The sequence below is a fragment of the Macaca fascicularis genome, chromosome 20 (genome assembly GCF_037993035.2).
Source record: "Macaca fascicularis isolate 582-1 chromosome 20, T2T-MFA8v1.1".
NCBI classification, from domain to species: domain Eukaryota; kingdom Metazoa; phylum Chordata; class Mammalia; order Primates; family Cercopithecidae; genus Macaca; species Macaca fascicularis.
This window is the reverse complement of record NC_088394.1, coordinates 13,337,768-13,363,099: the sequence shown is the minus strand read 5'-3', so window position 1 is coordinate 13,363,099 and position 25,332 is coordinate 13,337,768. Positions and strand designations below refer to the sequence as shown.

Below are 25,332 nucleotides of genomic sequence, written 5' to 3'. Positions count from 1 at the left end.
AAAAAAATGTAAAGGCAGATCTTGCAAGATGTTAATATTTATTATCTCTGGGTGGTGGCATTATGAATGTTACTTTATTCTTTTGTACTTACTGTATCTTTTAAATTTCTCAAAACATGAGAAAAGAATAATATTATAAAAAGGATCCCTGTAGTGGAGTGTGAGTATAGGTCAAGAGTTGGCAAACGGTTTCTGTAAAGGGCCTGATTAAATAGTTCAGGTTTTGTGGGACAAGAGGCAAAATTAAGGGTATGATACAGGTACTTACATAGTCCTAAATGCAGCCATTTATGATAGAAATGTAAGAAGCGTTCTTAGCTCACAGGCCCCATCAGAAAGCGGGCAATGGGCTTTGATTTGCCAACCCCTAGTATAGGTACTAAATCAGTCACCACTGATGCTTATATTTAAAGATCATAGTTACAGAGCCCTCAGTTCTTTTCAAAAAAAATTATGCCACTGTACATTTTCTGCACTTAAATCTTCAGCCACATGTAAAAGGCCACAATCTAAATCAAAGGGAGGAAGAGATTGTCTTTGTTTTCAGTTGCCAACATTTTGGGTGTTTTAGTAACTGACACTCTGCCTCTCATGTCTGTCGTCTGGTTCTCACTTCCAAATTGCCTCCAAGTTGTCATACAGACGTGGCAACAGGGTTACTAAGCCACCTTTGCCGTCCCAGCGTCCTCCCCTCTCTGATGAGGAATGTGCCACAGCACTCACTACCTTTGGACCTATGCGTGCCTTGGTCCTACTGAAGGCAAGAGGGTTGGGAAACCAATTTCACAGGCGTAGAAACGATGCAAGAAGCTTATTGACAAAACTGTATTCTAATGGAGTCTCACTGAATCCCACCCTGACATGGAAACCCTCTGCGGCCTCTCGGACAACAGGGGAACTCTGTTATTTTGTAGGAGTTTCCAAAGGCCAACTTACATAGTGTTTGTTCACAAATGGATTCTTGGACATGGTGGTTCATGCCTCTAGTCCCAGCTCCTGGGGAAGCTGAGGGAGGAAGATCACTTGAGCCCAGGAGTTCATGACCAGCCTGGGCAAGATAGTAAGACCCCATCTCAAAAATAAACATATATAATTAATAAACAAGCAATCTTCAAAACAAATGGATTACTGGCCACCCCAAAAGGAGAGTGACTGTTCTAACAAGTATAGGATAGTATCAGTAGCATCAGTTCCTTTGGTTCTGTGCAGAACAGGAAACTCCCATCACCCAACTCAGAAAATAAGGAAGTTCTTTGGACAGAGGGCCACAGGTGGCTCAGGCGTTTGGCCTGGCTGAATGCATGAGCAGGATCTCTCTGCACACCTGCTGTGCTTCTCCCTGTCATGACCCATTCCTTAGGCTGGACCTCGCAGCTGGCTGATACACTTCTGCGCGTCACATTAACACTTGACAACCCCAGAGGAAGAAAGGGGGACTTTTTACAAGAAACATAACCTTTCTCAGATGCCCCGGTGACTTCCTCCCACATCTCCGTATCCAGACCTCGGCTCCTGCCTAGACCCCGAGTGGCCGTGGGAGGAGAATTGTCATAGCTGCGTCCATCCTGGTTTGGGGAATGAAGTTGGTGGTCTCCCTGAGCAGGACATTGCCCAGAAGAAAATCAGGAGGAAAAGGGAGGGTGTGGATATTGAGAGGCAACCAGCACTGTCTCCAAAGGCAAGAAAGAAAAATGCCTTTGTCTACACTTTATTTCAAACACAGTCCCAAGAAGCATCGGTCCCTGGTGTACAATGGTGATTGTGCCAGGGGTTTAAACGCATTAAGCCTGAAACTCACAATAGCCTCCTGAGGCTATTATTATTACTATTATTATTATTATTTTCTTTATTTTTATTTATTTATTTATTTATTTATTTTTTGAGAAGGAATCTAGCTCTGTCACACAGGCTTGAGTGCAGTGGCACGATCTCGGCTCACTGCAACCTCCGCCTCCTGGGTTCAAGCGATTCTCCTGCCTCAGCCTCCCGAGTAGCTGGGATTACAGGTGCCCACCACCACACCTGGCTAATTTTTGTATTTTTAGTAGAGATGGGGTTTCACCATGTTGGCCAGGCTGGTCTCAAACTCCTGACCTCAGGTATCTGCCCACCTCAGCCTCCCAAAGTGCTGGGATTGCAGGCGTGAGCCATCGTGCCCAGCTAAGGGAACCATTATTGTCCCCTTTTTAAAACTGAGGAAACAGTATACAGTGAGGTGCAGTCGCTTGTCTTTTGGCATTTAAGTAACAGACAGGATCCAGAGTCGGTGCTTGTTCCGCTGTCTCCGATTTCCACCCTCTTGTGAATAAGGTCTCCTTTTATAAGGAACATGGCAGTTCTTTTGTAAAATCAGAAAATATGGGAACTCTCCCTTCCCTGTGATAATATTGACAAAGGGGCGATTTGGGTTTCTCCTCCAGGATACCTCCTAAAGTATAGCTTCTGAGTTGCCGTAAGTTTCATTTATTCATTCACTGTCCATCCATCCATCCATCCATCTCTCCATTCATTCGTTTATCCAGCAGGCACAGAGCGGCCGCTCTCTGCTGTTCATCCTGGGGATGAGTATTCAGTTAAACACACGTGGCCTCTGCCCTTAAGGAGCTCATAGACCAGTGGGGGAAACCAAGGTGCGAGCCAGAAATCAGGGCAAAAGTAAAAGAATGTGCAAGGAGGATGAAGAAGGAGCCCTGTCCAGCTTCACCAGGGATGTTTTTCCATTGGAGGAAAGGAATGAACAGGGTCTTGAAGAATGAGTAAGAGTTCATCAGGCAGACCTGGGCAGAAAGAGGGCACAACATGGGCGAGACTGGAGCCACAAAATAGCTCATCCGGTGCCGGCACTGGCACTGGAGTTGCTCAGTGACTGGAGTAGGCTCAAGCAGAGACATTGTGTTTGATCAGGACCTTAAGGTCATGGGAACCCTCAAATTTTACTTGATGAAGTGGCAGAAGTGGGTTTTGCTTTAAAAAAAGCAATTGTAGAGATGGGGTCTCATTTTGTTGCCCAGGCTGGTCCCGAACTCCTGGGCTTAGGTGATCCTCCAACCTCAGCCTCCCAAAGTGCTGGGATTACAGGCATGAGCCACTGTGCCTGGGTTTTGCATTTCAGAAAGATGGCTCTGCTCAGTTTTACCCGGATGCATTTTCTCTGCTTTCCTTCCTTACAGAGCAGGTTTTCTTCAGGGCACTAGCATGGCAGGCTGAAACACTCCTTCTCCAGACCCCCATGCAGCTGTGTGTGGCTGCATGACCTAGTTCAGGGGTTTAGCAAGTGGGGCTTCCAAAAAAGCTTTTTGTTGGCCCTTACCTCTTCTTCCACCTTGGAACTTGGACCCAGTGCTTAGAAGCCCTGCAGCCATCTTGTGATCTTGAGAATAGAAGCTACAAACTGAGGAAGGCAAAACAGAAAGATGGAAGGAGGCTGGATCCTTAATGAAATCCTGGAGAGGCTGCGCCCTCCCTGGACTGCTTACCTCCTCTTTTTATGGGGTAGATAAATCATAGTTAAGCACAAATACAGCCTTTACTTTTTAAAGCCACCATTGCCACTGACAGCTGAATATCATACAGGAGATCAGGCAACCAGGAAGATCACACTGAGGATGGAGCGGAGATGGGGGTAAGCATGTTCAGGCAGACAGGTCAACAGGACGCATGGACCAGGCGGAGGAAGGGAGTCTCAGGGTGACTCCCGCGTGCCTGGGTTGGATGACTTCATGGTGCTCCAGTTAAACCCACACGAGTCGGGGTGGGCATTGGGGCAAAAGAAGTAAGTGGGTTGAGTTGGCAGGGCTTGCAAGGATGTCCAGAAGAGAGGTCCACGAAGCCTAGGAACCCATTGTTGGCTGGGAAATGATTCTGAATTTTTGGCAGGTGGAGGTGGTTGAGGTTATAGCAGAAGCGGTGGTCATCAGTGAGAGGGAAAGGGACGAGAGAATGGACAGAGCCCAGGGAAGGCCACCATTGAAAGGGCTTGTGGAAGCCAGGGATGTATGCAGGAAGAATAAGCTGTTAACTGGAGGAGGAAGTGCCTCGAAGCCCAGGGGTAAGGAAAAGTGCACAAATTTAGTTAATGTGTGTTCTTTAAGGGATCATTGCCTGATCAGAATTTTTCTTGCCGCAGTTATTCAAACAGAATCTGACTTACCCAAGGTTCTCATGTTCTGATGGCTGCAGTACCCCCTTCTTGGCTTTCCCTGGCTCAAGTCAGAGGCAGAGCACTTTCTCCCTAGCAAATTTCATCTTGAACAAATTCTGCAAAACATTTTCCTTTCGTGGCTGGCCGCCACCTCTGTCTACCTCCCTCGAGTATTTTTGGATGGATTTCCAGTTTGATACATGAACATTCTGTCAGTCAAAACAATCTTTTTAATGAGCCTCTTGTCCTGACAGCTGTGTTTAAGGTAGGGTATGGAAATCTAGAAAATTGTCCATTCTGGATTGAAACCTTAATGTGTGCCCCACGCTCCATTTCACACGCAAGCTGCCATCTTCTTTTAAAAATAAAGAGGAAATTATGAACAGTGAGAAAGATGTAATTTGTGCAAATGAAAAGAAAAAGATCTTCTGATCCGATACTTAGAGAAGGATGAGAGGAAAGTATAATTATTGAGTGCTGCCCGAGTACAAGACACGCAGCTTCCTGCTGTGCCACCCAGGGCGTGTCTCTGATTCTCACTTATCTTCCCAGTGGCCCTGGGAGTGGTGGATACTAGTCTTGCCTTCCAAATGAGGAAACTCAGGTTCACATATGTTGCTGCACATGCCACACCTACACAGCTCAGCAACAGTAGAACTGAGGTTCAAGCCTGAGGCTCCCAACCTCTAGCTCCCACCCCAGGCTGCCAGTGCTTTTCTGACAACCAAATATTAGTATTAACAAAATGCAGCCCTCCTCTTGCATATTCTACAGGTTTTGAATCTGTAAGTCATCAGGAAGGGGAAAAAATAAAAAGTTGAGCATAACCCCCCTTGTAGAAAAGTAACAAAGGGGCTGGGTGCAGTGGCTCATGCCTGTCATCCCAGCACTTTTGGGAGGCCAAAGTGGGCAGATCACCTGAGTTCAGGAGTTTGAGACCAGCCTGGCCAACATCGCAAAATCCCACCTCTACTAAAGATACAAAAATCAGCTGGGCGTGGTGGTGGGAACGTGTAATCTCAGCTCCTCAGGAGGCTGAGGCAGGGAGAATTGCTTGAACCCAGGAGACACAAGTTGCAGTGAGCCAAGATCACGCCACTGCACTCCAACATAGGCGACAGAGCAAGACGCTGTCTCTAAAAAGTAGTAAACGGCAGTGAGTCTCGGGGTGGAGGAGCGTAACTAATCCGTGAGTACAGGGTAGGGAGGTGATGCTCTGCTGTAATCACACTCGCAAGGCTGTGGACTCAAGAGGGCAGCCAGACGCCTCCAGGCCCTGGAGAGTAGTTATTTCCCAATACTGCTCTTTGCCCTGCAGCATGAGAGCACATCCACGTGCCCTTTTTAATTCTAAGTGGGATGCAGATGTGGTGGGTGGAAGTGGGAGACGTCACGTTATGCACAGGGATGTGGGCCCCCCTCAGCTGCCTCCAGGTGTTGGTGTGATGCCTGTGACCGCTGAACCTCTTCCATCCGCTCTCAAACCTTTTGCAGCAGGAATCCTTCCGTCCTGATGAAGCTGAAAATGCACAGCCCTAGGTGTTTTCCAGGCCACTTCTGTGCCATCCCCATCTCCCACATTCTGAGTTTTAATTAAGAGGAACTTTGAAAAGGGAAGAATATAACTTTTGTGGATCATTAATCAGGTGAGGTAAGAAAAGTATAATTTACATGGTGTCTTAGTTCATTTTGTGCTGCTATAACAGAATACCTGAGCCTGGGTAATTTATAAAGAACAGAGATTGATTTCTTTCAGTTCTGGAGGTGGGGAAGTCCAAGGTCAAGGGGCTGCGTCTGGTGAGGGCCTTCTTGTTGGGGCATCCCTGACAAGAGTGAGGAGGAAGGGGGCCTGGCCAAATTCATCCTCTTTTTAAAATTAGGAAGCCAGTTCTGTGATGACAGCATTAATACATTCATGAGGACAGAGCCCTCGTGACCTAATCATCTCTTAAAGGTCCACCTCCCAATGCTGTTACACTGGGGATTAAGTTTATAACACTTAAACTTTGGGGGACACATTGAAATCATAACGCATGGCTCTTCTTTAGGGGAGGAAACGGGGGTGGGGGAGGAATCCTTAAAGAAATTTCTTCAGGTTTTAGAGTATGAGCCTGCTTTAGGTAAAGGTCATTTTAACAACTGGGCCATTGCTTCCTACCCAAGCAAAACATTAAAAAGAGAGAAAGAGGAAGAGAATCTCAAGAGGAGGCTAAGAATCTTAAGACAAGCCAGATGCTTCATATCACATAGACCAGACATGTGAGCAAATGCCTGAAATGACCAAGTGTATAGGTGTTAATGTCACACCCATAAGAGGAGATGAGGCTTGAACCCAGGTTTCCAGCAGGGTTCAGCCCAGGAGCACCTGGACCCATCACAGTGAAATCTTTGAGAGGCTCAGCTCCAGAAGGAGATATTGCCCCCACAACCCACCCCAGGTCTCACAAGGGCAGAGCTGCTTGACTTGGGCACTCCGTAGCCCGAGAGTGTCTCTCTTCTCATGCTGATAATACAGCAAGCAGGAGTAGATGGGCTTCTCCCCCAAGACCCAGGTCAGAGGGGCTCTGCAGATAAGACTCCTTCTTCCCTGGATCTGTTTCTGCCCACTGAGTCCTGGATGCTGTCTGAGAAGCTGTAGTAACTATGTGTGTCCCCATGCATGTGAGTAGTCCTTAGAGGGCTGAAAGGCTCTGAACTCTCCTGAGCTCCCAGTTTACAATATTTGTATTATTAAGATATAGAATGATCATCCGACAACCTAGATTTTACATAGCAGTGTAGGGGCAGAGGGAAAGCTTTTGTTCCACCTTCTGAAGGTTCACTGTGGAAATGAACTGACAGTGAACAGGTGATCAGGAAAAACATGCGTACAGATGTATGAATGTGCTGAACTTGAGAGCCATTCAAAATATGAGACTCAAGGGGCAAATGGTTGAAGCTTATATACCCTCTTCATAGGGGAGAGGGAGATGGGAGAAATGTAGGCAATTTTGAGCAGTCATAAATGATTTTTAGGGGAATTGAATGGGCCTAGGAAGCAGACATTATCTTGTAAATGATTCTTTTAGGAAACTGAATGGGACCGGCAAGTTATGGGGAGGTAAGAGACAGAACTGCATTGTGAACAAAGGTTGTCTTATTATGTAGATAAAGTCTCCCACGTAATCTCTTGGAGCTACCCTCAGAAGAATGGAAGAAAAGCCTGTCTGGGCATGGTGATGACTTTTAGTCTCTTCTCTTCTCCATTGGCTAATCTTTCTCGGTTATTTGATGAGATTCCTAGGGAGGGATTCTTAAGATAATTGCATTTCTTTTAGAAAGAAATCTCCTTAGTCAGATAAGGAAATTCCAGAGAGAGAGTCTGTCACTGCTGTTGAGGAGGGAAGGTCAGAGAGACCTTGAGCTGCTGCTTTAGTTCAGCACATCAAAGTGCCATGTTTTGGGGTACCATTTCTGACCCCCAACACCAGAAATACAGTTTTCAGGACATTAGTGAGTAGCTCTGAAATAGGGCAGCATATCCTGAATGGAATAAGTAAAAGATCCATTGTCGAATATATAAAAGCAAGTTGCAAATCTGTATGTAGCCTATTCCATTTTTGTGAGATTTTATGTATGTATATATGTTTCTTTAGATCTTTATCTAACATATGTATAGTAGTATACACATTTAAATTATCTGGAAAATACACACTAAAATCCTAAAATAGGAACACAGATTTCAAGAAATTTCCCTCCTCCCACTTTCTTTTGTTTGATATTCTGTATTTTTACAACATTTGGGTTTAATTTTAGCAAGTATGCATTGTTTTTGTTTTTGTTTTCACATTTTATTTGGAAATATTTTCAAGCTTACAGAAAAGATACAAGAAAAGGAATAGTAAAAGGAATGCCTACCTACTCTTAACATACACGTCCGACCATAGTAAGTTCTGTGAACGTGCTTTGTTCTGAGAAAGATGAAAGGGATTATCCAGCATGAAAAAAGAACGGAGAGGATAGCAGTTACTTGGAAGTTCTGGATAAACAGATACTTATTTTAGGTCCTCCTGAGGATTTTTGCTTTTAATCTTTTCAAGGCTTGTGTGAGATCACCAAAGAATGAGTTCTCATTGATCAAAGTCTCAAATCCTTGTTGGGTATTTAAGTTGATTATGTTTTTCTGAAGAATAATTTGGCAGCCATATCAAAAGTCTAAAAAGTAGGAATATGAAAACTAAATTTATAGCCAACAAGAAAAAGAGTGACTATTTTCACCATTACTTTTTAACGTTATATTGGAGATCCTAACTATTGCAAAAAGCAAGAGAAAGAAATAAGAGACATAAAGATAAGAAGTAAAATGACCTATTTGCAGATGATGTGATTTTTTTTTTAACTTAGAAAATCCCAGGAGTCTACCAAATAATTACTAGAATGAATAAATGAATTTAGCAGGGTCTCAGGATACAAGGTTAATAGACAAAAATAATTGCATTTTTTATATAGTATCAGCAAGCAATTGTTAAGTGAAATTGCAAAAAATAATTCAGTTTACAATAGCATCATAAAACATGAAATACCTAGGAATAACAAAGGATGTCCAAGACCTCTGCCTCTACAAAACATTGCTGAAAATAATTTTAAAAGACCTAAGTAAATGGAAAGATAGACCATATTCATGGATTACAGGGCCAATGTTAATATGGCATTTTCCCCTGGGTTGATCGATAGATTCAACAAAATCCCAATCAAAATTATAGCATTTTTATTATTTGTAGAAATCAGCATGCTGCTTGTAAAATTTCTGTGGAAATGCAGGGTACCTATAATGGTCAAAACAGTTGAATTAGATCTGAGTTACTTTTTTAGATGGAAGGATGTAGACACTTTTAAAGTAGATATAGAAGTCTCTTTCTGACCATCAGGACAGATGCTCTTACTTACAGAATAGTTGACCTTTTTTGTGTTCACTAACACAATTCACTTGCCTCCCTTGTTTGAAATGGCATTCGTGGTTTTATAAATGAAACTACAAGTTACTGTTTCCTTTGTTGTTACTGTTTTTCAATTTTTATTTTTGAGAAGCACAGAAACTTTCAGATTTTTGAAGAGTCAAGAACTCTTGGCTGAACTTACCCAAATGTATTATTTTTAATGGTATGCTTTATTAGTGAGGGTGGCCTTCCTCCTGTTTTTGTAAATAATGTTTTATTGGATCACAGCCTTACCCACAAACTTATATACTTTCTATGGCTGCTTTCACGCTACAAAGGAAAGCAGAGTTGAGTAGTCGTGACAGAGACCGCATGGCCCACAAAGGCTAAAATATTTATTATCCAGACCTTTCTGGAAAACGTTTGCTGACGTGGGTCAATTAAGTTAGAAGTGATCCTCAAAAGAAGTTCCATGAAAATGTCTTTAAGATCCCATGCTAGTTCACGGGATTTGGGGATGATAGGGTTTGAATCAGTGAAAGGCTGAAGCTGGAAGTGATGGGATGCTTTGATGCTTACCATGAGAAGGGAGACACATACACGACCGTGGCACTTTCTTTTTTCTCTTTTTGAGACAGAGTCTCGCTCTGTCACCAAACTGGAGTGCAGTGGCACGAGCTCAGCTCACTGCAGCCTCCGCCTCCCAGGTTCAAGTGATTCTCGTGCCTCAGCCTCCCAAGTAGCTGAGATTACAGGCACACACCACCACATCCACATCCACATTTCTATATTTTTAGTAGAGATGGGATTTTGCCATGTTTGTCAGGCTGGTCTCAAACTCCTGACCTCAAGTGATCCGCCCGCCTCGGCCTCCCAAAGTGCTGGGATTACAGGCATGAGCCACTGCGCCCAGCCAACCTTGGCACTTTTTGTAAGTCATTCCATTTCAGCCAGTTTATAGCCCCATACAGCCCTCTGGCCCGCCTTTCCCCGCCCTCGCCTGTCCTCCAGCCAAGCCAGAATCTGAACTGGAATTCTGGTACCACCCATCAGCTGACCTTCAGTCGTGTCCTCTGGGAAATGTGCAGGAGTTTCTTGATGTTGGATGTCAGGAGGATTTAAAATGCTGAAGGGGAAATTCGGACGCCCAGCAGGTGCCAGTCTGCAGGAGCCTTTACGTTTGGTGCCTGCTGCTTCCTGGACACACTTGACTCTCTTCACTCACTCGTGATATTCCCCTCACCTGATGTGTCTTTACCTCCACTTGGCAGGTGTTTTAGTGCTGACTCTGGGGACAGACTCCTGGGTTCAGATCCCACCGTGCCACTTACAGGCTGAGTTAGGCAAACTACTGAACGTCTCTAAATCGGATAAAAAAATCACAGATAATAACCATGCCTCCTTCATGGAGAAATTGTGGGAATTAAATGAGCTAAAAACAAGTGAAGTGTATAGAACAATGTCTAGACAGATAATGAACACTCCATAAATATTATTATCATCATTATTGTTTTTACCATCATAATATGATCCCTCCTCAGGCCTCAGGTCAGACATGAGCAGAGAACTAGGAGAAATTAAGGATGTGTTTAGGTCAGAGCCACCCCCTCCAGGAAGCCTTCTTACAGGGCCTATGGCACCGTGATCTTTGGCACTTTGCACCTCTGAGATGGTGGACAGAGCCTGTGCTTCTGAATTGGCCTTGTCCAAGTATACATCTTAGCTATGTGCATCCAGGCAAGTCACTTAACCTGTCTGCCTCATTCCCTCATCTGTAAAAGGGGATGATATCTTCCTCATCAGGGTCCTCATTCGGCTTGAGTGAGATGATGCGGGTGCAAAGTGCAGCTTGTAGATGTCCAGTGAATACAACGCTGCTGAATGATGTCGATTTCCGCGTTTTGTTATGAGTAGCTCTTTCTGTGACTGCCTGGCTGTAGACCCCGAGTTCCTGATTGCTGGGAATGGTTGGTCCTACCACACTCCATAATACCTGGCACCAGGAGGGAGCTCAACACATGTTTATGGCCTCAAACTAACTGAAGAAACAACCTCCCACCTTACCCGGATCCCCTTCCACCGTGTGCCCTGGCAGTCCTGGGCCACAGGCATTGGGTCACTGGGGAAGATACATACCAGGGCAATTCTGATGAGGGTGAGTAAATATGCTGGAATCTAGAATTCCCCAATTGACAGCACAAAGTGAAGAAGCTTTTCCTGAATGAGTCAGGTGGGGCTTAACCACGACTTCGTATTCCCAACCTGCACCTCCCAAACCCACTTAAGAAACATCTGTCTCTTCCCCTTTGCCCCCTGGCCACCCCTGGCCAGAATCTCTTATCTCAAAGCCGGCTAAGGAAATTCTTCACCGGCAGGAGGGATTATTTATACCTACTTTCTGTACATTTACACCAAACCTTTCCTTTTTTAGTTTTCCATTTCTCTCCCTCTTTTTTATGTGTGTGACATATTTCCCTATCACTGAGGCGGAGTAAAGTCAGTGTGAGTGATGGTTTGCAGTGCGGTTTTCACTGTTATAACTGACAGCGTAAAGCTGGATCACATTTTCACAAATATAGTCTCATGCAGGATAAAAGTAAAAGCTGTCCAATTGGAGTGTGTTTACACTTTCAGGTCTAAGCCCCAACACCAAGGCATTAAAGAAATCCCGTGTTTAGTATCAGAATTATACTGGGTTGCATCTCAATTTCCTGATTGATTTGAAGCAAGTTTCTAATATTAGAATATTACGTTATACAGAGACTGTGTCCCAATCCTCTGATTGATTTGAAATGAACTTGAATCAAGATAACTTAAAAATAGCTTTTATAGTGTCTTCATGACTTGATACTGTGGAGAAAAAAAAAAAAAAAAACGAAGCTAATGCCACAGAAGTCGTCCTCTGTTGGTGCAGTGGCTGCCTTTGCTGGAAATCCTTCCGGCAGTAATTTAAAAAGATGCCTGTCATCTCCTTACAGCAGTTCATAATTCCAAAACAATCTACATGTAATACTCAATTAAGGAACCATAGAGGCATGTCAGCCACAGATGACTGATGCACAGGCTGAGTGGAAATTCTGCCCAACTCTTGAAAACACCACTAAAATCAATCCCCCGTCAGGGAAACCAAGATTTATTAATACATTCCTTACCTCCATCGAGTTGTGAATCAATGCTTCCCTATCAAAAGCTAATAGAAAGCTGAGACAGGTGAAACTTCTTACAGGTCCTTGTGGCCCGTTGGCAGGAAAGGGACAGGATTATAACTCGGAGAGAGGCTGCGTGTTGCAGAGCTGGACTGCCGTGCTGTGTGCCCCCCTTCCAGCAGTGAGCAGCTGGCCCTGCCCTGGAGAAATCCTCCTGGGTGGGGCGATGATGAGCTTGGTACCAACACCCATGCTCCCCCCCAGACCTCTGCCACCCATGAGATGGGCTGTCATTATTCATTGTACAAATAAGGAAATACAAACTCATGGAGGTCAGTAATGGGTCCAAGGTCCCAAAGCAGAATGGGCTCTGATGTCTGAGTACACCAAGTTCCGATCCTCGATGCCCTGTTGTCTAACTGTGTGGCTTCGTGTTTGTTTCTTAACGTCTCTGGGCCTCAGTTTTCTCATCTGTAAAATAGAGATGATGTGAGTCCCTAGGACAGAGGTGCATTGGGAGGATCCAGTAAAACAGGATGAAGGATACAGAGCGCACCGCTGCTGTGCCACCCCCTTCCAGGCCCCTCCTCCTTTCACTCCCCCTGGAGTGGTTGCCCTTACTGGAGGGGGAACTAGGAGAAATATTCCAGGTTCAGAGCTTCCGGGCCTCCCTGGATCTGAGAAATAGACTCAGAAACCCCCACGTCTGGAAATTCACCAGGCTTCTTCTGAATCTGGCTCCAACCCAAGAAGTGTCTCCCCCATTTTCCAACTCAACATCTCATCCCTCGTTTCAGACTCCTTGAGCCAGCCAGGAACATGCCAGAGCCTTGAACTCAGCATCAGAACCCAGGAGGACAGAGTTAGTCACATCTTGCGACTTCTGAGACAGACTTTCGTCCCCTGCCTGGCCGTCTCTTTGTGAACTCATCACATGGTCATTGCTTGATTTTTTGTCTTGCAGGACCCCAGAAAGCCAAGTTCCTCATTGGAATTGGGGAGAAATCTCTTTTACCAGAAGGAGGTTTTGAACACAACTTTTTTGCTCACTAGTAGTTTCTCTCATCATCATCATCATCATTATTGTTGTTGTTGTTATTATTATTATTATTATTATTATTTTGAGACAGGGTCTTGCTCTCTTGCCCAAGCTGGAGTGCAGTGGTGCAACCATAGCCCACTGCAACCTCCAACTCTTGAACTCAAGCAATCCTCCCTTCTCAGCCTCCCGAGTAGCTGGAACTACAGGCATGCACCCCCATGCCAGGCTGATTTGATAAATTTTTTTGTAGAGACAGGGTCTTATTTTGTTGCTGAGGCTGGTCTCAAACTCCTGGCCCCAAGCGATCCTCTTACCTTGGCCTCCCAAAGTACTGAGATTATAAGTGGGAGCCACTGCACCTGGCCTCATCTTTATTGCTAGTCCTCTTGCAGCATCTTTGCTACTCTAAGAATCCTCCTTTGGTCACATTTTCTCTGACTTAGGACGTTAACAATAATTGGTGAGCCCTGAGGAGCAGATGGAGAGGACATGTATATTACAGAGAAGCGCAGCTGTCCACGGTCTGGGGAAACCGCTCTGAAAGGTCCTCTGGGCACTCGAACAATCACCATTAAATGCTCTCCTCTCTGTTAATGCCAATCAATATGGTGTGAAAATTAAACATAAATGAGTTTTTACAGCTAATTATGACTAATGCAAACTTCTTTCAAAATTGCCAGACATTCTTTCCAGAATAGTACGGTTTACAACTCTGAGTTAGGCATGAAGAGCCAAGTCTCATACACATAATTTAGCATGCAAAGATATAATAATGCTAAGTGCTTACTGTCCAGCCGTTCAGTGTTCCCCCAGGCAGGGCTGATCTCATGCGGTCCCATTTGAGCCACAGACTGGCTTTGAAACCCCAGGAAAGCTACAGAGGAAGCAGTCATTTCCACCGCCCCTTGAGTCTGTACGATGGGAGCCTTTCAGTTCTCTATTTATGGCGAGGACCCATCGGGCGCCCAACCCAGCTGCAACCTGAGAACCGCACAGTTTGTGCTCTGGAGTGGCAGTGGCTGCATCTTGTCATGCCAGCCTGCCCTGTTCATGTTGCCCTAATTTTTCTTTTTCTTTCTTTTCTTTTTTCTCTTTTCTTTTCTTTCGAGACAGGGTCTCGCTCTGTCACCCAGGCTGGAGTGCAGTGGCACAATCTCGGCTTACTGCAACCTCTGCCTCCTGAGTTCCAGTGAGTCTCCTGCCTCAGCCTCCCAAGTAGCTAGGATTATAGGCACCTGCCACCACGCCTGGCTAGTTTTTGTATTTTTAGTAAAGATGGGGTTTTGCCATCTTGGCCAGGCTGTTCTCAAACTCCTGACCTCAACTGATCTGCCCGCCCTGGCCTCCGAAAGTGCTGAGATTTCAACCCCCATCACCAGATTAATTTGTGATCGTCATAAGCATTACACTATTGTAATAAGAGAGAATGATGCACCTCTCTCTAATCCCACCCCACCCCCCTCACCTGGAACCACCACTATAAGCAGTTTAATGCCTATGCACACATACCCTCTTAGGTATACATATGCACACATAGGCACACATATCTCTATATGCACACAAACCTAAGGTACACATTATTTTATGCAGGATCACACGATGTTTTTGCAGCAGTGTGCTATACATATTAATGGTATTTGGCACCTTTTGGTGCCAGTACATATAAATTACCTCTTTTTTAAAAAGGCACATGCTGTCATTTAACAGATCTTCCATAAACAACCGTTACTCACGGTACTGCGATGCACGTTGAACCATATATTAATGTCCACAGGCACACCACAGATACAGCTTTGGGCTTTTCCCTGGGGATTTCTGAAGGATAACCATCTACCAAAATGGTCTTTTTGGGCCAAGGGAACGTACAGTAAAATGTGCGATAGTATTGCTAGATGGCCCCTTGACATGAGTTCTTTCTGTTCAAATTCTAATAGGAAGTAAATGGAATTACAGTCATGTACCGTTAGGCAATTTTGTCGTGTTGTAAACATCACAATGTCCTTATGCAAACTTAGATGGTGTAGTCTACTGCACACCTAGGCTGTGTGCTATAGCCTATGGCTCCTAGACTGCAAACCATGCAGCATGGTACTGTAGTGGATACTGCAGGCAACCATAGCACAATGGTAGGGATTTGTATATCTAGACATAGAGAAGGTACAGTGAAAATACAGCATTATAATCTTACGGGACCACCTTCATATATGGCATCCATCATTGACCAAAACGTCCATGTGCTGCACGTGACTGTAGCTGTTTCTCTCCACCTGTGGCTGTCTTAAGTCGGGAAGGCGGAATACCCTTCATTTTTGCACCTGAGCTGATCCCCACCTCCCCACAGGTGACTCTCCAATTCCTGCCAGCATAGGTAGCTATAGTCCCAAGAGCTCTCTTTACAGCCCCCCAGAACCCCACTCACCAGAAGCAGAGGCTGTCAGCAGATTCCCTTCCTGCCTTTCTCTTTCTCTCCCCTTGCTCTCCTGTCTCCTCATTTGCTTTCCCTTGCCCCTCTTTACCACCATTCTCAATCTCTGTTTCCTTTCTGTTCCCCAGCGTGGACCTAGTAAAAATCATTTAGATCCTGGAACAGAAAAAGGACATTAGGGAAAAACTAAGGGAATCTAATCATGGGCTTTAATTAATGTTAATGTGTCAATATTGGTTCATTAATTGTAACACATGTATTATCCTGATGTGGTGTGTTAATGAATGGGGAAAACGGTAAAGGGGATATGAGAATTCTCTGTATTATCTTTGTGATTTTTCTGTAAATATAAATTGTTCTAAAATTAAAAGTGTATTTTTAAAAATACAGCCAGGCACGATGGCTCACACCTGTAATCCCAGCACTTCAGGAGGCTGAGGTAGGCAGATCACTTGAGTTCAAGAGTTCGAGACCAGCCTGGCCAACATGGTGAAACCCCAGCTCTACTAAAAATACAAAAATTAGCCGGGCGTGGTGGCACGTACCTGTAATCCCAGCTACTCAGGAGGCTGAGCCAGGAGACTCACTTGAACCCAGGAGGCGGAGGTTGCAGTGAGCCGAGATCGTGCCACTGCACTCCAGCCTGGGCGTCACAGTGAGACTCTATCTCAAAAAAATACACAAAAAATATATATAATTAAAAAAATAAAAACACATGGATCATTTGCATTTAGTCATTGTATGTGCTTCAGTTCCTCTTGGCTATGACAGTTTCTTACACTTTTCCTTGTTTTCGATGACAGTTTTGAGGAATGCTGGTCAGGTATTTGATACAATGCGTCCTCTTGGGAATGTGTCTGATGTTTTTCTCTGGATTAGACTGGGCGATGGATTTGAGGGAGGAAGACCACAGAGGTGAAGTGCCATTTTCATCACATTCATATCAAGAGCACATACTAACCGTGTGACTTACCACTTTTGGTGTTTGTCCAGTTTCTTCACTGTGAATACATTCTTTTCTTTTCTTTTTTTTTTTTTTTTTTTAACCTACTCTTTATACTCTGAACAGAAGTCACAATGCGCAGCCCACACCTAAGGGGCGAGGAAAGATGCTGTACTTCCTAGAGGGTGGGGTGTCTGTGTCATTTATTTGTTACCCTTCTGTGTGTAGGAGATGTTTCCCCCCTACCATTTATTTATTTATTCAGTAATTTATTATTATGGTATTGCGAAGTTTTTATTTGTTTGTTTTTAGACACAAGGTCTCTCTGTCGCTCAAACTGGAATGCAATGGCGCAGTCATAGCTCACTGTAGCTTCAAACTTTCAGGCTCAAGCAATCCTCCCACCTCAGCTTCCTGTGTAGCTAGGACCACAGGCATGAGCCACCACACCTGCTAATTTTGTAATGTTTTGTAGAGACGGGGTCTCACCATGTTGCCCAGGCTGGTCGAACTCCTGGCCTTAAGCGATCCTCTTGGCTTGGCCTCCCATAGTGCTGGGATTGCAGGCATGAGTCAATGCGCCTGGCCGCCTCAGGGATTTTTTAATACTTTGGGTTATAATTCAACACTAGTTTATTTCGCTACTCATATTGTTAAGCTTCGGCCATTGGGAATCCTGTCGCTTGATTCCTGTGTCCCTTTGCCATACCCCATCGTTGCAGGGTTTTTGTTTCTGATCACCGCTTTCCTTTCTCGCAATACAAGATGTTCCAGGCTCATCTGTATTTCCTGCTCAGTGCTACAGTAGCCGTTTTTCCAAGGAGCCATAGTTCCTTTTATTAGAGAATCCTTACTAGGAAGCCAGATCTGAGTGCTAGGTGCTCTCATTGCTAGTACATGCTTCTAGGGGCTCTCAGCTGACAGAGCAAGGAAGTGAATGTCTGTGTACTGGCCTGTGTATATACATATCTATAAATATTTTTATGTGAAACCACAGTGATATTGAGCTAAACGTGAATTACCACTGATACCTCCAACTCTAATCCATTATTACCATATGGATCATTTTAGCTTCCTCCTCTTCCTGTAATTTTTTTGCATTTTTTATTGAGCTATAATTCACATACCCTAAAATGTGCTCTTTTGAAGTATCAAATTTAGTCATTTTAATATATTCACAAGGTTGTGCAACCATCACCATGATCTAATTGCAGACCATTTTTACCATTCCACAGAGAAACCCTGCACCTGTCAGCAGTCACTCTCCCGTTCCATCCTTCCCTCGGCCCCTAGCAACCACTGATCTACTTTCTCTATGGATTTTGCTATTCTGGACATTTTATATAAATGGAAGCATACAAGATGGGGCCTTTTGCAAGTGACTTATCTCACTTAGCTTAATATTTTTAAGGTGCATCTACATTGCAGCATGTATCAATGCTTTATGCCTTTTCATGGTTAAATAACATCCCATTGTATGGGTAGACCCCATTTTGTTTATGCATCATCAAATGATGGACATTTAGGTTGCTTCCATATTTTAGGCTCTTTTGAAAAATGCTGCTATGAACACTCACCTACAAGTTTTTGCATGGACAAATGTTTTCTCTTAGATGCATACTTAGGAGTGAAATAGCACAATTATGGTAAATATGTGTTTAACATTTGAGGAATTGCCAAAATGTTTTCCAAAAGAACTGTACCATTTTACATTCCCACCAGCACTGTATGAAGGTTCTAATTTCCCCAAATCCCTGTGAACACTTGTTGCTTTCCATCTCTTTCATCACAGCCATCCGAGTGGATATGAAGTGGTTATTTCATTGTCGCTATTCGCATTTCCCTAAAGATAAATGATGTTGAGCATCTTGTCACGTGATTATCGGCCATTTGTATATGTCCTTTGAAGAAATGTCTGTTTAAATACGTTCCCGCTTGTTAATTGGCTTGTCCTTTGGTTGAGTTGTAAAAGTTCTTTATGTTTTCTGCATATTAGACCCTGATTAGATACATGATTTGCAGATATTTTCTCCCATTCCATGGGTTGCCTTTTCACTTTTTATGATGTTTTGGGAGCACAAAAGTTGGTAATTTTGATGAAGTTCAGTTTATTGATTTTTAGTTTGACTGCTATGCTCAGACATTTTAAAGAAATAAGATAACTATACATTTTTTCTTGCAAAGTATCAGGTTATTCAGTATTTTTATCTCCCTTCCAAATATGGCAATAATTTGTGTTTTAATTTTCCACCGAACTCCCTATCTTGACATTTTTGATTTTTAGTTTGACTTTTAACATTAAAAAATAGGTTTAAAAATAAATCAATAGTTAATTCAGTTTACTAAAATATTGGTGTTTGCTCATCATTATTTTTTTAATATTTCATCCTTTCTTTTGCTGAAGCAATTCTTTCAGTGAAGATTTAGACGTGGTAAACTTTTAGTTTTTATATTCCAAACATGTCTTTTTTTTGCCCTCGAGCTTAAATGATAGTTTAGCTAGGTATAAAATTTGAGGTCCATAGTTATTTGCTGTCAGCATTTAGAAGGCATTACTCTTTGATTCTGTTATTGTTAAGATTCCTGCTATCTGTATGATTTTTTCTTCATAATGTTTTTACTGCAGTTGTCTTTCTATGGTTTTTCTCTTTGTCTTTGCTGTACCAGTTTCATTGCACCATACATCAGTATGAATTAACTTTCATGTTTCCTGTGTAGTACTTTTATCTGAGGACCTGTGTCTTCCTTATTTCTGGAAAATTTCTGTTATTTCTTCAAATTCTTCTCACTATTATTTTCTCCTTTCTCCTCCACCAACTCCTCTAAACTTCTGCTGATCTTAATCTGTCCTTTAAATTTTTAAATTCAAAGAACTCAAATCAAGAGCATGTTCCTATTGCTTCTGTCTGGGTCTCTGTATTGTCTTCTGGTTCCTCAGTTTTACCTCTCAGTTCACTAATTTCCTCTTTGATGTCTAGAATTGATCTCATTTATTTTATTATTTTTCATAGAGATGGGATCTTGCTACATTGCCCAGGCTGGTCTCATACTCGTGGCGTCAAGCAATTCTTGCACCTCAGCCTCTCAAAGTACAGGGATTACAGGCATGAGCCACCATGCCTGGCCTATCTCATTTGTTGAGGGTTGTTTTTATTTTAAATTTTAGTGGATGCTTCTTTTGTGTCCACTATTTCTAAATGTTCATTACCTCCTATTCTCATTCAATTTATGCCAGTGTTGTCTCATAACATCTTTTTATGGGTGTTAGTCCTTTATTAAGGACCCTTTGATGTCTTAAACACAGATTTGAAATATTTGTCAATTTTAAATAATTAATTTCATCTGGAGTGAATTTATGTTCCCAATTGAAGGGTTCATAGACTATTTTACCATGTGATTTCTTCATGGGCAGCAGACATTTTAATTGCAGGGTCAATTTGAGTAAGGGGTATTTTTTTGTTTTGTTTTTCCCTCATTCTTTCTCTCTTGGCTAACTTCTGTCTCTCTAGTGGTTTTCATTACCTCTACCCCCACCCCCATTCAGGACCAGGCCTGATAATAGTAGTTTAGGGCCCCACGGTAATATCGGGGAAAACATTTCGGTTCCTAGACTTGAGCTTGTGTCTCTCCTTCCTTCCTAGACTCTCAGGTTGCAATAAGCCTTAGCCCAGTGGTGTGCTGGAGACAGCTCCTACCAACCCATTAGGACCAGTCATTACATTTTAAGGAATGTTGTGAGGTGGTTGTTAAGTGGCATTAATAGTTATATAAACTCAGCATTAAATAGATTATATGAAAAAGCAAAGGTAATACTCAAAACTGATCACTTTGTAATTCTTTTGCTAAATATTCCTGTGATCCATGCTCTTGAGGCTGTTGGCAGCTTTTGTATCTCTGTGGTAGAAACAGATCTGATATTCATGTAATGGGCACTACTGGGCATCTCTTCCACGTCTGGTTCGATGACATCACCTTGCAACTTGAAATCAGCCGCGACCACAATGGAAGTATTTACACCATGGAAATTGACAAACATGAGAAATCAGGTCTTTAAAAATAATAATAACATGTGAAACATTTACCAGCCTACCACTTCCCCAGCCCCAGGCAGCAGCAGCCTTCTTCAGCCTCCTTCCATAAACAGAGGCACCCACAACAGCCCTTCTTCCAGCAGTGAGCCAGGCTTTATTTTCCCCCTTTTCCCCTGAAAATGCTTTCAGTCTCTGTGATCTTCTAAGAGCTGAACTCCTGGTGACATTTTACTCCCACTCATGACTTTGCCTCTCTGTTTTGTGTCTGGCTAGTAGAGCTATTTGTTTTGTTTTTGAGCCTACCTGTATCCTTGGGTTTTCTGGTTTACGTTTCATCCATTACAGCTGTTTGGAGCAGAGGGGGTTCATCAAATGCCAAACATGCTCTGCTATCTTAATTAGAATGCCATAAACATTATTTTTACTTATTTATTTATTTTGAGATGGAGTCTTGCTCTTGTTGCCCAGGCTGGAGTGTGGTGGCGTGATCTAGGCTCACTGCAACCTCTGCCTCCTGGGTTCAAGCAATTCTCCTGCCTCAGCCTCCTGAGTAGCTGGGATTACAGATGCCAGCCACCAGGCCCTCCTAATTTTTTTGTATTGATATATACTTGTTTATGTGTTTATTTTTCAGACAGAGTCTCGTTCTGTTGCTTAGACTAGAGTGCAGTGGCATGATCTTGGCTCACTGCAACCTCCACCTCCCGAATTCAAGTGATTCTCCTGTCTCAGCCTCCCAGGTGGCTGGGACTACAGGCACCTGCCATCACGCCCATCTTATTTTTGTATTTTTTCGTATGAGGCTTCACCATATTGGCCAGGCTGGTCTCGAACTCTTGACCTTGTGATCCACCCATCTTGGCCTCCCAGAGTGCTGTGATTACAGGCTTGAGCCACCACGCCTGGCCATTTTAAAAAATATTTTTAGTAGAGACAGGGTTTCACCATGTTGGCCAGGCTGGTCTCGAACTCCTGACCTCAAGTGATACACCCATCTTGGCGTCCCAAAGTGCTGGGATTACAGGCATGAGCCACCATTCCTGGCCATAAACGTTATTTTTAAAAGACATAACTTTTGTCATCTGGATATTTCTATAGGCCTCAGGATGTTTTCTTCAGTCTCCTTTGTCTTTTCTCAAAGTCATTCACTTCATCTTCCTTCTCTCATTTTCTTTCCTAGTACTTCTTTGTACTAGTTATGACAAAAGTGTTAATAATATATTTTAAGTATGAAGTATCTTTTCAGAGATTCTGTATGTCACATACACTTTCTATTTGTTGATTATATACGGAATAGTAGTATACATTTAATATGATAATTCTACATGATGGTATAATAATATACTTAATATATTACTGTTCACAGAATAAAATGCTGGAGACCCCAGGTTACCTAATGGAAGTCCTCGGCCCCCTAATGTCTTTTTCCCTTCCCTGCAGGTGTCAAAGTCGTGTTCTCCGGCCACTACCACAGGAATGCCGGGGGCACCTACCAGAACCTCGACATGGTGGTGTCATCTGCCATCGGATGCCAGCTTGGCAGAGACCCCCATGGGCTCCGAGTCGTGGTGGTCACTGCCGAGAAAATTGTTCACCGATACTACAGTCTAGATGAGCTGAGTGAGAAAGGAATAGAAGGCGATCTCATGGATTTGATCAAGAAAAAATGACAGTCCTTCCTGTTCCCGTTCACTTTTCACTTGCACTATTTTTTTTTTTTAATTTTGCCAGAAACAGCAGCTGCACACAACCCCTTGCTGAAATATAAAAATAGCCCAGGCAGGTTTGTGAATTTATGTCCTTTTGCATAAATCAGAGAGCTGGGGCCCTGTCCTGAATTTTACTCAAAATAGAACTGCGATTCCTTTAAAATGGAGCGAGAGATCCTGGAAATCAGTTTTTAAAATATTAGGCTATCTCTGCATGGCTGTTTGAATAAATTCTCCTAATGCTGTTTCTCAACTCCACTTTTGAATTGTATTGTTTTCTGGTTAGCATATGAACAAAGTCTGCCTATCAACCTCAATTCCAATCTGATATCCAAGTATGATCTTTGATAATTCCTTAAACAAACTACACCTGATTGTATTAAATTGTAGTCATGATTCCCAAAATGCGAGGCAAAACAAAGTTCATCTCCTTTCCTTCCCAGCAGAATGAACAGCTATCTCCCTTGTTGCAAGAGCCATGCAGACTTATTTTGACAAGGAGCCAAATAGCCACCATTTACTGTTAAATTCTGAGACTTCTATTATTGCTGATGATAGAAACAGAATACAGTTGATACAGCTCGGGGCCTAAATTTGCCTTCCCGGGTGCCTAGAAAAGTCACCTTTGCACATAAATTGGCCATTTATGAAAATCTCTTCCAAGAGACTGAAACCGAAGCTCTAAAATGCCACTTCTCCAGCCGCTGGGCAGCACATTTTGAGTTTGTTCACATCCACATTCTGGCTGTGTAGTCACTCCGCAGATGGGTGGTCTCTGGGGATCAGAATGCCCCGCCACTCATGAGACTCTTCATTGTGTCCACTTCGACAGAAAAAGTGGGAATATATGCGGAGCTCTCAAAAGAAACAAAGCAGAAATTCTGGTGGGGCCAAAACGGTGCCTTAAGCCACATCCTCTGAATTGGCCCTAACTTGAATTAAATGCACTAGTGCAAAATCCCTTGACAAAAACGCGTAGGTTATTTCCAATCAGCATTGTTCTGATGTAACCTGTTTCACTGCATCTTCTCAGCAGCTCCTGACCACTGCTCAGTTTTCTCTTCTACAGCCATTGTTCTGGTGGACAGGTAACCTAGGTACTCCAAATCCTGGCAGGAAAAATGCACAGCATTAGGAAGCAACACTCAGTAATCCTAAAATGACTTCCAAAGCTGGTTACACGTGAACTGCAAAGTCTATTAAATTAAAAGACTTTCTCGTTACAAAGTTTTAGTCAACATAGCAAAACCATGGGAAATTAAGTGGAAAGATAATTAAATATGTAAATTCATAAGGAACAAAAGACGAGAAGTTAATTATACGATAGGTTGGTGACACCATAGTTCGTTGTTATGTGCCACAAGAAAAAATTTTTAAAAACTAAAGTGCTCTTCTTTTAGTGTTTTGCTGCAATCTTGTTTTGTATTTATTTCTTTACAACAGGTGTAGGTATAAGAGGTCAAGAAAAGGAGTTCGGTAAAGGGCATAGCTAATAACAACCACACATTGGGCTGGGCGCAGTGGCTCACGCCTGTAATCCCAGCGCTTTGGGAGGCTGAGACGGGCGGATCACCTGAGATCAGGAGTTTGAGACCAGTCTGGACAACATGGTGAAACTCCATCTCTACTGAAAATACAAAAATTAGCCAGGCATGCTGGTGCACACCTGTAAGCCCACCTACTCAGAAGGCTGAGGCAGGAGATCACTGGAACCCAGGAGGCAGAGGTTGCGGTGAGCCAAGATCATGCCACCGCACTCCAGCCTGGGCGACAGAGCAAGACTCTGTCTCAAAAAAGAAAACACACACACACACACACACACACACACACACACACACACACACACTGAGACTTGAGATGTGGTGACACTTGGATCATAAACAGAGGGCTTCGATTCCAGGATGGGGGTTTCTCCAGGGAGAAATGAAAAGGAGCTCTCACTGTGGTCTTACACATGCAAAATGCTCTGAAATGTGGCACATGGGTTTGCAGAAGGATAATGGAGATAATTGAAAGTAATGAAAATGAAACTTACCAAATCTCCTTCCCCCAAAACTTAAAAGAACTGATTTAAAAGTACCCCAAGAATATGCAAAGAAAAGGGAATCACATCAACAGATGATTGGATAAAGAACATGTGGTATGTATACACAATGGAATACTATTCAGCCATTAAAAAGAATGAAACCATGTCCTTTGCAGCAACCTGGGTGGAACTGGAGGCCGTTATCATAAGTGAAATAACTTAGAAGTGGAAAGTCAAATAGCTCATGTTCTCACTCATAAATGGGAGCTAAATAAAGTGTACCCATGAACAAAGAGTGTGGAATAGACATTGGAGACTCAGAAGGGTGGGAGGAGGGTGAGGGATGAGAAATTATCCAATGGGTACAATGTACACCTTTCTGGTGTTGGTTGCAGGAGAAGCCCAGACTTCACCACTTCGCAATATATCCGTGTAACAAAACTGCACTTGTACGCCTTATATTTATACAAATTTAATTTTTTAAAAAGGAAGAGAGAATCATACTAAATTTTCACCACTTTTTTAGTAAGTAAACAGCGGTATTTCCCAGTGGCAGGAGGTTCAGAAAGATGTAAGGAAATGTTTTTGTAGATAAGCATCTGTCATTCTGATAGGTCATGACTAGTGTGTTCACTTGCAGTTCCTTTGCCTTTAAAAAAAAGAGAATGATGTTAAAAAATAAGTGCCTTATACTGTGAAAAATGATAAAAGGACTTCCTGATTCGAAGTGCTGTGGTTTTGAATGTTTGTTATGTGTTTTAAGTGCTTTGGCTCAGAAAGGTGGGGGTCGCGTGGCCAAGGTCTCCCAACTCATCTTGGTGGAGAAGGAATGGATGTAGATGGCCCAAGGCTTGAGTCCATGCTCCGTAACACCGTCCTGTCTTGGAAAATGTTTCTCAGCGGCGAAAGGTTGCACCAGCTCAGCCAGTGGCAACACACTGAGTACGGTAATC

At 43.1% G+C, this 25,332-nt stretch overlaps 1 protein-coding gene across 2 annotated transcripts in view; it reads left to right on the top strand.

Moving 5' to 3' along the window:
* Positions 1–23,738, top strand: part of CPPED1 (calcineurin like phosphoesterase domain containing 1) — a 136,837-nt gene extending 113,099 nt beyond the window's left edge. For both annotated transcript variants that reach the window (XM_045382877.3, XM_045382878.3), the window contains one exon: positions 22,085–23,738. In XM_045382877.3, coding sequence (XP_045238812.2) covers positions 22,085–22,314 — 230 coding nt within the window. In that variant the 3' untranslated portion in view covers positions 22,315–23,738. The remainder of the gene's footprint in view (positions 1–22,084) is intronic.
* Positions 23,739–25,332: the final 1,594 nt, after the last annotated feature.